The sequence below is a fragment of the Priapulus caudatus genome, unplaced genomic scaffold (genome assembly GCF_000485595.1).
Source record: "Priapulus caudatus unplaced genomic scaffold, Priapulus_caudatus-5.0.1 Scaffold205, whole genome shotgun sequence".
Taxonomy (NCBI): domain Eukaryota; kingdom Metazoa; phylum Priapulida; class Priapulimorpha; order Priapulimorphida; family Priapulidae; genus Priapulus; species Priapulus caudatus.
In genome coordinates this window covers 297225-312556 of record NW_014577266.1, presented here as the reverse complement: position 1 = coordinate 312556, position 15332 = coordinate 297225, and the positions used below count along the sequence as shown (strand labels likewise).

The following is a 15332-nucleotide window of genomic DNA, read 5'->3' as shown; positions in this document are numbered from 1 at the left end:
ACCGCGCATTTCCTCGTGTGAACGCTAAATACCGTAATTCTGAAGCCGCGTATTTTATAGACTGGTCCGCGCTCGACAGTTCCAGTGTAACGCGAGTGGAACTGTCGAGCGTGGACCAGTCTACGTATTTTATCGCTTGATTGTTTAAAGGAGCTCGCAGCTCGTAAATACCGTATTTCTGGAGCCGCGAATCAGCGTGTGAACGCTCGGTCGCGTATTTGTCTCAGATTCGGTATTTCGCAAATACCGTATTTCATAAATACGAGGTCTCGTGCACACGAGGCTACTATAGCCCAGGACACCTGGTGGACACAATAATCTGTTCGAGGAGAAAGAGTTAATAGCAATATTTGGATTAGGTGAATGCAGCGTAAGTGGATGAGTTCTTGCATTATAATAACCTTTATAATAATATAGTAAATTGTAAGAAAACAGACTGTTTCTAATGGAATGCTTTAATTACCTGCAAACTCTACAAATATATTATTTGAATACAATTTTCATGGTTATATACATTTCATATATACCTACAAATACTATAATTATTGTAGATAGATGCTACATCAATCAATCTTAAAAGTTTATCTGACAAATAATATAGGTTATGGGCTTTAAAACTAAATTAGAAATATAACATAAACACCATTTCTGTGTTCCCCGAAGGCATATATGTCAACCCATGAGGGTTATAGCAGGCATTCAACACCTTCACAGCCTTTCGAGAAATTCCTACACGGACGAAACACACATCACATGTACGCCTCACCTGTTGCCAGGACAAAAAGTCAAACGACTCGAGTTCGAATATTATTAAGTTAACCATCTAAAATCGTGAATAGATTCCTGGAATATAAGTTGTATTAAAAGAAAGCACGTATCTATTTTTTATGCAAAATTGACATGCTTTTGCTTAAAATTGTGTACTGTTAGCTTGAATATACGACCTTGTCATTTTAAAAGTACTCTTATACATGTGAAAACACACGTGAATGCACTCGGAAACAATATCGATTATTGTCAATAAACCGCTGACAACTTGACCAACTGACAACAAAATTGATCACTGATTTCTGTTAGCCTGAGTGCTCCCGCCACCCCCTCATGTCCGTCCTGCATACACGACGAATTACTGTAGTCGCGAGGCCATAATAAAAATATTGTTTGTTTGCCCTCACCTGACCGACCCGCCAAAAAGGGGCCGACTCAAAAAAAATTATTGATCTTTCCCATTCTTTTTTTTTCAAATTGTATCACAGTACATTATATAAATCTGTAGGCAATATATATGTATCAAGCAAAACAAACATTCAACATAAAAGGTATCTCCACACAAGCACACCGGAGCATGTAGACACCATGCTGAATTTGTAAAAAGACCCCCCTAAAAAAATGAGCCTACCTACCTACCGAAACTTTTCAGCCTGGGTAGGGTCAGGGCAAACAAAGATTTTTTTTTAACTGTGGCCCAAACCACATCGCGGGTCATGCACGCGGCCGCGTTATTTGTGTTACAACTAACGATACAGTGAGCCGGCAGCGCTGATTTATATATATATATACGAATCACCCGCCATGACATTGGCTTATCTGATCGGGAACGTTATTATATACCTCGCACCTCCGACAGAAGCCAGCCACAGCCGTGAAACTGAAAGCGACCAGTATCCTTGACTAGACTTGAACGGACAAGAACCCCAATCTAGCCACATTAGGCTACATTAGGCTACATAGGCTACTCCGTAGATCACACACAGCAATGAGAATGTCTAGCTATAGCTAGCATTGCCATGCAGTGATCAATCGTGAAGGCTTCATCACATAAAAGTTTATTTCTTTTAATTTGGTCACATAGTTTTGGGCTCGATGGCAACGCGATGATGTACACACGGTCTGGCACACGATTGTTTGTTCAGTTTCCAACTCCTCCGATTACTCTCCGTTGAATTTACGCGTGGACTGGGCCACGTCCGCATAGTCTACATTGTTTTCACCCGGGAAGGAACATCCTAGCAACACGGACGGACCTTCGTCCCCACTCCACAGGCTACACGACACCTCACGAACCTACATACGTAAAACCATAACCGTGCAACCAGCCATTAAAGAATCCGAAGAATTTACCATGCCACTTATGATACACCAAGTAACTGATTTTACGAACATGCATGGAAATTGCTATTCGCGAGCAGACAACACGATCATTGTCATCGGCTGACAGTGGTTTCTCTCGCTATGAATGCGCGCCAAATTACTAAATTACTGTTCACGAGAAAACTGCCCATAAACGCTTGACGTGTAGGAACGCCGTCAGCGATAGGCGTCTGAAAAAACCGAGATGACGCTCGCGCCCGCCCGCGAGAAGTCCGAGAATGCGCCAAGCTGGGGTTTGCCTCGATCCGTCTCATTGTGGAATCAAGCTTTGGGTCATTCTTCCACCTAGCATTCACTACACATGTATCCCACCGTCCGCCACAGGAGCAACAAACAGCATGTACATGTCAGTAAGAATTAAATGAGAATTTTTACAACGTCTGATACATATATTCGCCATCCTGCTCTTCAATGCATGAACTCTACCTTACCTTTAAACTGACCGTGTAATGTATATATAGTATCAGGGGTTAATAATGACAAATGTCTCCATTTGTCATTATTAACCCCTAATAGTATACAGTCTTATATAGTATTAACAAGTATACTGATGCGATACTCGGTCATTATCTGCACTGTAGACGCACATAGCTACTACGGTACATGGCGAACTGGGCCACTAAACAACACCTACTGAGAGTTACACATCGAGAGACGCGCGAAAGGTCTTTGGGTCGCTAATGAATGGATAGACGCTATACACTATACAGTCATTCAGTGCGAGAAAGGCGCGCGCAATTTTACACGGCGGACACTGTGTGTAATAACCACTGCCGCTCCCTAGGCGGGCTAATCATACATCGATACTTTGGCGTGGCCTGATTTACGATGCGTACTATCAAGAGTACATAATATATATATCATCTCCTATTGTGTACTCTTGGTACTATTACGCTATCTCAACGATGGCTCGAGTTGCCCGAGAGATTAGACGTGCCGACATAAAAGAAAGTTGCACGCGTAGTACTCACGTAGTGGGCAGAAGTAAAAGCAGAATGATTTGTTACCTACACATAACGGTTGGACAGCCGAAACGACAGAAACAATGTGAAACGAGTCATTATAACTGCAAACCTACGTTGCCCTTTCTCCTGGGCAACGTCGCTACCACACGTGAACGAGCAAAAATGTCCGTCAGTTACTACTTATCACTAAGAATGCAAACACGTTATTTGCTTAGGGGTGTTCGAGGCCATTTTTTGCCCCTGTACGTGTGCGCATACCTGCTTGTGGGCGCGCATCGCGAACTTCAAACCAGTTCCGGTAGCGTAACCCGGGGCGAGCATATATATATAATTGCATTGCAAGCTCGCCACGTTATTCCGCCTGCCAAAAGATAGAATCCATGAAATTTACCGGCCGACTGAGTTTTACACGCGATATAAAACCAGGAAGCATCGCGCCATTCTCACCCACGTTCTACTGCAACTGCCGCACGTTAGATCTAAAAGTACACACATTCGCCGAGTATCCGCAGTCACTCGACGAACACACAGATTGTTAAAGTCAAGAGCGTATAAATGACTTCTTTATACGCTCTTGTTAAAATCCATGGCAAATTTTTCGACTTAGTGTGGCACTGTTGCAAGCGTGTAAAAAGACGTTTGTCAGTATAAATCGTGTACACGTGACATTTATATATATGCCGCGTATTATTCGCTAGTTTCCAACATATTGTCAACAGCTGCGTAAATTATAGCAGTTCTGACGAGTTTTTAACAATTTCTATTCGGGGACACAATTCCTATATATATAGACGCACTGAATCGTAAAAAAGCAAAATAGCGCATAGCACATAGCGATAGTGCGATAATGCATTCCGAATCATTTAACATTTTTGTATCCAGATCACCACAACAAAGATATATTGCGATACAGGACAGCTCAACCACACCTCACGAGGTTGTGAAATCATTGAGGTGCTAATCACAACTATTACCTCTTGGCCCTTAATACAGTATTTCTAATGTAACACTTTGGCTGAAACTTTTATGAACATTTTCACTAGTGTCAAATTATCAAGAGCCCTGCCCATAATAGAAAATCTTCTCTATATTCTCTATCTTCCCTATATGCGATAGAAAATATTTTCTATTATGGACTCGATCTTGATATTTATATATATGCCACCAGCCATCACTAGTATTGTCGCTCATCTTTCTCTATTGCCTACGAGTACTAAAAACTACACATTACCTCAACACGCGAAATACTATCTAGCGGCCAGAAACAGGTATATGAACAAGTTCTTCTTGGAAATGGCACATGAATGACAACTGAAAACCATAATTTGCTACCAAATCTTGAGCAGTGACTGCGGACGAATCAGCTACTGTGCTTGTCACAGGTTTGCTATACAGGTGATAATTTTGTGTGTATCGCAACATCCTGTGGGCTGCGCAAACGCACATAATTACAGGGCATCTAGTGGCGGTCCTGCAACATGGTGGTGCTAAAATAACTTGGCAGGGCACAGACCCCGTTTTACATGGTTAACATAGTGGAATGTACATCAGTAGCCCAGATAATGTAGCTTGCATTGCGTTTCTATTGTTGGTTCAAACTTTGCTGCCGCCCCATGATGGTGCATCTCAACAATCCGCCTAGTACTACAGAGTCAGATTTACTGTCTTAGGCCAAAACAAAATATATGTGTGGTTACCGTTACATGCCGAAAAAATAGGGTAGGTAAATAGGGAAAACATTTTATTTTCTTGAAATATTTTATTTACGAACCATGTCCGAAGGATGTGCGTTGTGCCTTTTGAAGCAAGAACTGTCCAATTCATTTATTTTTATTTTTTTTACTTTAAAGAAAATTGACAATAAAATGTTTAGGGTCGCTGGGAATAAATAGGGTCGGTCGGGAAACCGTAACGGTGTAACCACACCTATATTTTGTTTTGGCCTTACAACATAGATCTATACCTTCTTCATCTTCATTGAGAAGTACTTTACTCTATCTGACAGTAGCTCTATTATTACCACAGCCTGTGAAATTATTAAAAATTGAGTGTATCACGAAGCTATGTATATTGAATAATTGTGCTATTATCTAACACGATTGATTCTAGGAAACAAATAATACGGGAGTATGACTATTATCACAAATTTTGGATCTATAGACTGAAATCAAAACGCTGCTTAAAAACCTACAGTGGTGTACTGATTTGCTCGTGTGACAAATACACTGCCCATAGAAACTCCGAAACAGAATTTAAAAACTACCTAGCATTTCTTTGCCTCCTATTACAGTTGTATGAACCGGTTACGCTAAAATATTGGTAGTCTCGTGCCAAGCCAGTGCTAATAATGTTAAATCAAAAGTAATACTTTAATTTAAAGTTAACCATAAATTTATATAGCATGAGTATATCCAGGTGCATATGTATGACTTAAAGTATAGATGTTTATAGCATTTAGGTGATGCCACTGACCTCAAATCAATGGTCGAATCCTCATTGTAAAATTATGCAAATGCGCAATTTAATCTGACACAAGCCTACTAATATGGAAATGATTAACCATTTATTTTAAGTAAACGTTGACTATGGAACCACCTGATTCGTGAATCCCAATTTATACAAATAACTGCACTCGAAGTCATGCTCATATATATGTGCAACCAAGATTAGCACAATTCACACTTGTTAGGACAGCACAAGTCCAGCACTTAAGACGAAGCAGAATTGATCCTTTACTAACCCACTGAGAGAATAAGGTTAACAGCATGCATTGTATGTCACTTCATGGTGAGCAATGGTCAGTCTGTGGTAGTTGACCTACAGGGGGATGGGTCTTACATGCAATGTGGGTCCATGAATATGTGTTACCCTAAATGTGTCAGTTTAAGTTTCACTACATCACTATGAACCAGTTCTAGATTGAATTTTAAAGTACTTTAAAAAAGCAAAATGCAAAACTTGACAGAGTTTCGAATGCTGAAAAGATACCCCCATTCAAGCGGTATGGCATGTTCCCAAACCATACCAGGGAAAATGAAGACATAAAGGAAGATAGAATCAACATTCTATGGTAACTTGACATCTTGCTGAAACAAATCTAATTGCAAGATAGAGACCAATTAGTTGAGGACATAATTGAGGACTGTAAAAAGATCATCATCCATATCCTTAGCTCTAGTGCTATAGCCCGCGTTCAGTAACTGCCGCAGGCGCTTTGTGGCCAGTGTGTTGCTTCCGGTCGCCGCTGTGTAGCGCCATGGTAGCGCTGACTCACGTCAGTACTACAGAGTTTACTATACATCCAGCGTGAGGTGGGCACAGGTGGGGGGTCATCACTATATATGGCAATCAATAACAGACGTCATTCATTCCATTTGTCAATCATTGACGGAAACACGAGAGGTTTCCCAAAGTTATCTCAAAGCGAGAGACAGTCGCAGTCAGCAGGTATCTCGAGTCGGTTTTCAGCAAAAATACCAGATTTTCACCACTCATTATCTCAGCGTAGGGGCATTGTAGGGACATCGTAGGGACATGCAGTTTGTTTTATATTAACGAGGTAGGACAGCTGATCAATAATACTGCAAAGAATCGTCAAAATAAAATGGGGAAAGTTTATTAATTCGACTACTAAGTACTGCAACATGATTTCAGCATTTCACCGTTGTACGCTCTCCTTTATAAGCTCTTGATTATTATAATGTATTGCCTACAGATTTATATAATGTAGTGATACAATTTGTAAAAAAAAAAGAATAGGAAAGATCAATAAAATTGTTTGAGTCAGCCCTTTTTTGGAGGGTAGGTCGGGTGAGGGCAAACAAACAATATTTTGATTATGGCCTCACTACTTTATAACTGACTAGTGTGTGTGTACAGTCAAACCTGTGTGTCCTGGCAGACACCGCTACAAAACAAACACCTGTTCATAAATAACACTTATAATTTCCCTTGAATGGCAGTTATACAGTAAAGCCAGCTCTATAAAAAGAAACACCTCTCCACGAAGGTAACTTTACGGGTTTCCCAAGTGATCCTTACATACAGGCTTGACTGCATATATATATATATAAACATGTTTCACGTTTTCTCTCACTCACCTGTGATGATGCCTCGGTGCCGCATCAGATCCTTGTCAGCCAACTCCCTCTCCCTCTTGAAGCCGTCCTCGGTGCTCCTGCCCTCGCCACTGGGACTGGTGCTGCTCGCGCTGCTGCCGTCGCCCTGATCGCGGCTGGCGAGCGGCCCGCCGCAGTGCGCGCACGCGCACTCGCCCTTCACGCGCTCGTCGTCCAGGTAGATGCACAGCTCCTTGAGCTCGGCGTTCTCGCGCACGAGTTCGGCCTGCTTCGTCTCGAGCTCGTGCAGCTTGCCGAGGTAGGAGGCGACCTCGCTGCGCATCACGCCGGCCGTGTAGCGGCCGAAGCGCTGCCACTCGCGGCTCAGCTTGCGGCCCTTCTGCCGGTCGTCGTCGAGGAAGCAGCAAAGATCGCGCAGCTCCTGGTTGTCGTCCTGCAGCCGCTGGTTGACGTCCTTGAGGCCGCGGATCTCGACGAGGTGCAGGTGCATGCGCCGGTTCACCTCCTTCATCAGCGCGCCGTGCTCGAGCATCATCTGCATGCGCTCGGCGTCGGCGCGCTGCAGCCTCCGCACCAGCTCTTGCGGGCCGAGTTGCAGCAGCTGCTCGTCCGTCATCTTCGGCGGCGGCGACGACGGCGACGACGTCCCGCTATGACCGTTGTACATCGGCGGTGGCACGTACGACGCCATCCGTGCGCTGTCGCGCTAACTACGCTGTCTGGTGCCCCTATGCCGGGGACTCACCGTACAGCTTGTACATGTATCACAAGCGTGAGACCATGGGTAAGAGTCTTCCTGAAGCGGGTGCAAGAAGTATTGCTGGATACTAGAAGTTGATCTAGCCCATGCGTGGCAGCTGAAAATATGTAATAGTGGGTATTGTTAATATATATATATCTCTAAAGGGAAATCATGTATGGTAATCTTTTTCAGCCACTTTTTCACTTTTTTATATATATATATATATACAAGTTTACATAACATGTGACAATACACGTTGATTCTTGCATCATCTATATGGTTATCATCAGCCAACCACATAACGAAACATACATATATTTATGTAGTTATATGCCATGTCAATAATAAAATGATAGTAAATAAACAAGAATTATATTAAATATCGAAGTTTCCATTTTTATGTACTCCCTACTCCCTAATAATTCCATGGAAATGTCACTCAAATACTCGGCTACAACTCAGCTCTACAACACACAATCTTACTGCATGCATGTCGCAAACTCGTAAAAGATAGAGCAGACCTGTGAGAAAGCGTGAGTGCCGAATTGGCATTCCGCTTACTACGTTTCATTATCACAGCACAAATACACGGCCATTTGCATCCATCTATGCACACCCGAGTGTTCGCTTTTTAATTATCCCACTTGTGATTTGGTAGAATAAAATCCACCAAGAGAAATCTCGCAAAATTCCATGAAAATTTCCTCTAAGTACTGTCTAATGTACATGGAAACAATTGGTCATTAATATCTGAAAATGCCTATTGATACTAATAGATTCTTCTTTGACCAATGAACGTAGGCACGCATATATATATGACATCACTCTTGCAGAAATAATTCGAGCTAAGTGGTGGCACTTATCCTGGAGTTTAGAAGCAGGGCATTGGTCAACACAGAATGCAAAATACTAAATTACACTTGCTCCCATTTAAAGTGATTATTGCGAGTTTTTTGGCTCAGAAAAACTAAATATAGCTGAATATATTCTCACCTTACAGTAGAAATATCACTGATTATACCAACATTCAAAACACCAAGATTTTATGCAGTTATAGCATAGAAAAATTGATTTGACCACATCATACCAGCAATAAATTTTATCGTGTCACGACTCTCAAACAAACGAACATAATTAAAACAAAAAGGGCGTGCAATTCTGTTTGGTAAATATTATTGAGTCAATAATTCAGAGCACTTTCTGTCATTGTCATTCCCGTGTTACTATCTGACTGGCAATCCACAAGCTTCTCTAATAACAGACTTTACGTGGCATTAGTACTACACTGCTGTTACGCTAGTATGAACGTCTGTGTTTACACTCTGACCTAATTTCTACGGTGCGTGGTTTGCATTGCTGCACCGTGATAGATGTCTCGCGCTACCGCGAGAAAATTCGATGGATGGCAACGGTAAATAGAAACAGAACGCAAAATTGTAATCGTGCATAATTTCATTGGATTTGGTGAATACAAAGGTTCTAAGACATTTTATCGTTACTCTAGACAATTGCTGTTACTCAAGCAATAACGGTAGGTATCATGAAAGTGGGGAAAACACTGGAAAATTCTCGCAATAGACGCTTTCAATTGCTATGGCGAGCGGATTTTTCGCAGGATTTTTACAAGATGTCTGGATAAATAATGCTGTATCCAAGTGCAAGGATGATAATTCCAACAAGTGGACACAGTCACACTTGGCTACACACAGATGCACAGATGGATGCACATGGCTATATATTTGTGCTGTGATACTGTAAAACAAAGCGAGAGATGTGAACATTTGGAGCTTATGCTTTTCCACCTCCTCACTCTTTTTGAGTTTGTGTGCAGTAGATAGATCAAGATAAGGCCCTAGATATTTTTATAATTCGATGCTATTCTAAGGGCCAATAGCCTTCCATAGACAAATTTTTGTACGTCAGAAACTATAAACTTGTAATGTTTGTTGTCAGAACAGATATTGCAATCTGGATTTCAACGCACTGCCATTAACCAGCAATGATTTCATTGGCTGGTTGGAACACACCACAAGCACAAAAGGCAACAACCATTACAAGTTTACAATTTATGTTATGACAGTTTTAAATATTTGGTGTTATAATATTTTTGTATAATCAAAAGTGACTAACTTTACACTTTACACAACTTTACACCATGTATTTATCCTTTTATTCCACAAAGTAAGCACTACTGGCATTTCATTTTCAAACGATAAGGCGTGCGCACGCGTGACGTCACCGGTATTATATATACATGACCCATAGATGCCATGTGTTTTGCATACATATCGTTTGAAAATGAATTGCCAGTAGTGCTTACTTTGTGGAATAAAAGGAAAAATACATGGTGTAAAGTTGTGTAAAATGTTCAAAAAGATAGGTGAGATGTCCACGTAGATAGATAAGTGTTAAAAAGCCCGATCATTTTGCGTTTTGTAAAGCGATTTTCGTGGGAACTTTGGGAACCGGTGTTGATGCTATTTCCAGCTGACAATGTGCTATAGCCCTGCGGCAGTCAATGTACGCGGGCTATAGTACTAGAGCTAGGCCCAACCTAAACCGACCAGGCTCTCCGACTGTTACACGGCGGAGGAGCCTGACACCCTTCCATACGAAATGCTTGGTAGCTTGAAAACAAACTCCGAATTTCGCAAAATTTCGTAAATAAACCAATGTATTACCACATTTGACCTCACCTGTTACATGTTGCAACTATCGCTACACTAAAATTAGTATTTACCCTGAAATACACGTTAAAATAAGAGAATTTCGAACAGCTATACTATTTGAACGTTGTAAAACGCCATTCTGAATGTTCTTATGTCTCTTCTTGTACGCGAAAATTCACACTTTCGCTACGTATTATGGGATATCTATTGGAAAATTAGTTTTATCTTATTAATTTATAAACAATTACTCGCTGACACGTAAGTACATGCTCAGTGATAGCGCACATATAATAAATCGAGGCGAGGAAGTACAGAGAAGCTGTAAGAATCATAAAAAGTTAGATAATTTAACGTTAAATAGCAGCGCACGTACTGCCGAACAAAATTCTAATGCGTCGGTTTGTGACCCTCTCGCCACGTAATGTTAAGCGAGATGGGAACTTGTGGCTAGGCCCAACCCTAGTTTATCACATTTGCGAAATTGAGGGTTGGGGTCCCAAACTAGGATTAAGCAAAAATTCATTCAAAAATTAAACTATCAGTTCATAACTCCTTAAGTCTAAGACCAGTAGTGGCAGTACCTTAGTAGTACTAGTACTAGTAGTAGTACCTTTGCCACAGCCGGTAAACACTAGATACAATAATGCAACCCAACAGCCTACTCTTGTTGGGTTACATTAGCCTGATTAGGGCCTAGCCCGACCAGGCTGTGCGACGGATTGTCTATACATTCTATTACATCTCTTACATCTATACATTCTAACCCTAGCAATACCGTTTCTTGGAGCTACATTACTCATAGCCTAGGGCCTAGTCATTATTGTATCTGCCGTGGCGCACTTTCCTTTCGATCAGCTAAGCACCTCACTATTGACACCAACCCATGTAATCTAATAACATTTTTTAGGTTGGCCGGCGTATTTGACAGCGCATTAAGGAGTATAACTTACCATATCCTGTCTTGGTGATCACCGCGAGTAGGTTATTTGGTTTAGCGAAAAACGAAAATATGAACAACTTGAACTACGACTGCCAAACTGTTGATGCGTTGATGCGACCTTTGACCTAACTTTGCCGATACAACGATTGAATGCACCCATGCGGCAGCGTTTATTACCGTCATGCAAAATATTCCACGGTTGTGCTACATACGTTTGTGCAATAGCACAAAAATGATACATTATCATATTATTTTGTTATATTTTTTACTAAAGCATTATAAGGAAGAAATGCACAAATTATGTGTAAAATATTATTGAATATAATATGATGGAGGGGGTGCTGCAATACTGCAATAACACCGGAATAAAGTAGTGTTAGCCAATGACGTTGTAGGTACTACATTCTCAATTCTAACCAATCACGTCCGACAATGTAAACCACACAGGTGCAACATCCGGTACTTGTGTTGGAAGTGTGAGTATCCTGCTTATTTTTCATTTTACACAATGTTATGCATTTCATCTACATCTCCTTGTTCTAAAAAAGTATCTTGCCGAACAATGACAAGTCAGTTTACGTTTTAAAACACTCACTCATTTCGGACTCTAAGATTATTTATTAAAATAAAACTGAGATTTGAAAACAACAATCAACATCAACATGTGACAATGATTCAATCATTAATCATTCATGACAGTGACACTCACAATGACATGAACATGTTCATCATTGCTAATTTCACACTAAACACGGCCCAAGAGCTGTCTACATTTGCACATGCCACATGTCGCACATTGCGAAAATGAATTGGGGACAGCTCTTAATCTTATAATATCCTTGAACCCTAAACACATACATTGTACACATTGCACGCCTCAAGCTGTCACTACTACTACTAGTGCTGATAAGGTCTATGTCCCCCAGGGTACTGCCGGAACGTACCCTGGGTACGGTCCGGTATACCGGAACGTACCACCCTGGTAACTAGTCCAAGATTCCTCCGACCAATGCCCACACCGACGATATTGGTAGATTTGGTGTGGGTTAGGTCAGAGCAACTTGCCTATACAAAACGTGTAATTTCTCCGATCCCGCCGAGGATTGCTGTTTCATCGCTCCAAACTCACAATTGGGGCTATCAATCAAGATCTGACGCACATATATCGAAAACTGGATAATTGATATGCTTGCTCGCCTTGGTAAGTACACTTGTACTTTTTTACTTTAGTCGTATTTTGATTTGAAAATTTGTTGCTAATAATTTCCCTCCGACATGCTTCGGCCATCCATTGTGCATCCAACTGCATTTTAGGCAACTACCACGCTACCAAATACGCTACTCTGTTGTTTCCCACAATGCAGTTGGATGCACGATGGATGGCTGATGCATGTCGGAGGGAAATTGTTAGCAACAAATTTTCAAATAGAAATACGACTAAGTTAAAAGAGTACAAGTGTACTTACCAACGCGAGCAAGCATATAAGTTAATCAGTTTTCGATATATGTGCGTCAGATCTTGATTTATAGCTCCAATTGTGAGTTTGGAGCGATTAAACAGCGATCCTCGGTGGGATCGGAGAAATTCCACGTTTTGTATAGGCAAGTTGCTCTGACCTAACCCACACCAAATCCACCGAAATCGTCGGTGTGGGCCTTGGTCAGAGGAATCTCGGACTACCTGGTCACTATCTAATATGCCGGACCGTACCTCACCTACTCCAAACCGTACCCTGACTTTCAGCCGATGTCGTAATACATACCGCTTGTTGGCAGGAAACGCACCGCTTTATGCTCCCGTTCCTTGTTTCCGGTCCATTCCCGCAAAATATTTGTAGTAAAAATATTGGTACATGTACTATAGATACAATAATGTAACCCAACAAGAGTAGGGTTACAACGCGAGCCTATTCTTTTCTTTGGAAGAGCCCCTGAGTGATTCACTCAGGGCGGTTTTATGGTGCGTTTTTCGAGACTAGAACTTCCAAACTGGGTTTATTCTAAACACGAATCTATCTCCGCTATCCTGGGACTTACTATGTATCACAATACTCTGTATTAAACTAATATAACCTGTTACAAAATTTCGAAGTGACGAGCGATGATATTTCGAGCGCCATTTCTGTTGACCTGTGACGTACGCATTCCCAATGCGCATAGAATTCGGCTACTTTCGGCTCCTGTGTTGCTTGACATGCTGGCTCTGGTGACGTCATGACTGACAGCAGGCATCCCATGATGCATTCGATCTTGGAGCCGAAGTCAAACTGCATGCAGTGCACCTTCTTACACTAAGGATACCACTGCCACAATGCTAGCACTATTTTTAAAGTGGGCGGAGCTCCGGGGAAATTCAGCGAATGGAGATTCATAAACAGCGTATGATTTGAAAGTAGTAAATGGGCGCACAATACTCGCGCTATTTTGTTATCACTATTTTATCAAATTTTTCATAAAATAATGGTTGGATTTTTAATATCTTTGCAACTTTTATTAGTCCAAATCTTATTACATAGGATACGAGTAACATGGCTGCTGTAAAACTTGTAGTAAAAAAGCGTTACAAATTGTAACAGAAATCTGCTTGTAGCAGTGGTAGATTGAGCCCATGAGCGAGAGCGCCATCTGTCGTGGAGTTTGAGCCGAAGTTAGCCGAACGCTATACGCATTGGGAATGCGTACGTCCCAGGTCAACAGAAATGGCGCTCGAAATATCACCGCTCGTCACTTCGAAATTTTGTAACAGGTTATGTTAGTTTAATACAGAGTATTGTGATACATAGTAAGTCCCAGGATAGCGGAGAAAGGTAGGTTCGTGCTTAGAATAAACCCAGTTTGGAAGTTTTAGTCTCGAAAAACGCACCATAATTTAAAACCGCCCTGAGTGAATCACTCAGGGGCTCTTCCAAAGAAAAGAATAGGCTCGCGTTGTAACCCTACTCTTGTTGCGTTACATTATTGTATCTACATGTACTAGTACTACTACTAGTAGTATTAGCGTACTAGTATAGCCGTTGTTGTCATTGGCACTGTAGCAGTGGCAACAAGAGCTATAGTACTAGTAGAGCTAACAGCAAGCATGATCGCAAACTTTGCTAATGTGTTTAGGCTTAGCTCTAGTCCTGGGGGGCACTCACCTCGGAACTGGGTAGGGGGATGCCTCGGGGACCTTGAAAACCTGACCCTGTTGCAAACCGCTTTGCGCCCTAAAATACACTATGTCCCAATATATTGCACTAAAAAGTATACCCTGTTGCAAGTGTAACGGATGTCAAATGTCTGCTAAAGTGCTCAGAAACTGGTACAAGAATGTCTATCATGGACCAATCGTGGACCCGCCTATGCTAGCTTACCGATACTGGCGTGCTGCCAAGTTGTTCCTATTGGACCTATGTTGGCTTGCCTATATTGGTCCAATATTGGCCTGGTGATATTGGCCCAATGCTGTTTTGTCAATATTGCCAATATTGCCAATTTGCCAATATTGTCAATATTGGGCCAGTATCAGCTTGCTTGCTGGGAATCTAGATAACCCTATGCCAATAATGATGTTCGGAAAATATACCCTGTCCAGTGGCACGTCCCCAGTACCTTTAACAATGGGAGTGCCCCCCACGGGGGGGGGGGCTCTAGTCTAGACTATGTCAGTGTTTACTGCACAGCACAGTTTATTGTCACATCATGCACTTGTAAGCACTTGGAACATTTCAATATATTGTAGCAACGCTGAGGTCAGTAACCACAGTTAGCATCAGTCCACACAAGCTAATTTTACACCATACCGAC

General features: G+C 41.6%; 1 protein-coding gene across 1 annotated transcript in view; it reads right to left on the bottom strand.

Annotated features, from left to right (window-relative positions):
* Positions 1–11679, bottom strand: part of LOC106807275 (coiled-coil domain-containing protein 85C-like) — a 21054-nt gene extending 9375 nt beyond the window's left edge. Inside the window, exons 1-2 of the mRNA XM_014809572.1 lie at positions 11557–11679; positions 7217–8052 (exon numbers count right to left, since the gene is read on the bottom strand). Of these exons, the coding sequence (XP_014665058.1) occupies positions 7217–7886 (670 nt within the window). The 5' untranslated portion in view covers positions 7887–8052; positions 11557–11679. The remainder of the gene's footprint in view (positions 1–7216; positions 8053–11556) is intronic.
* Positions 11680–15332: the final 3653 nt, after the last annotated feature.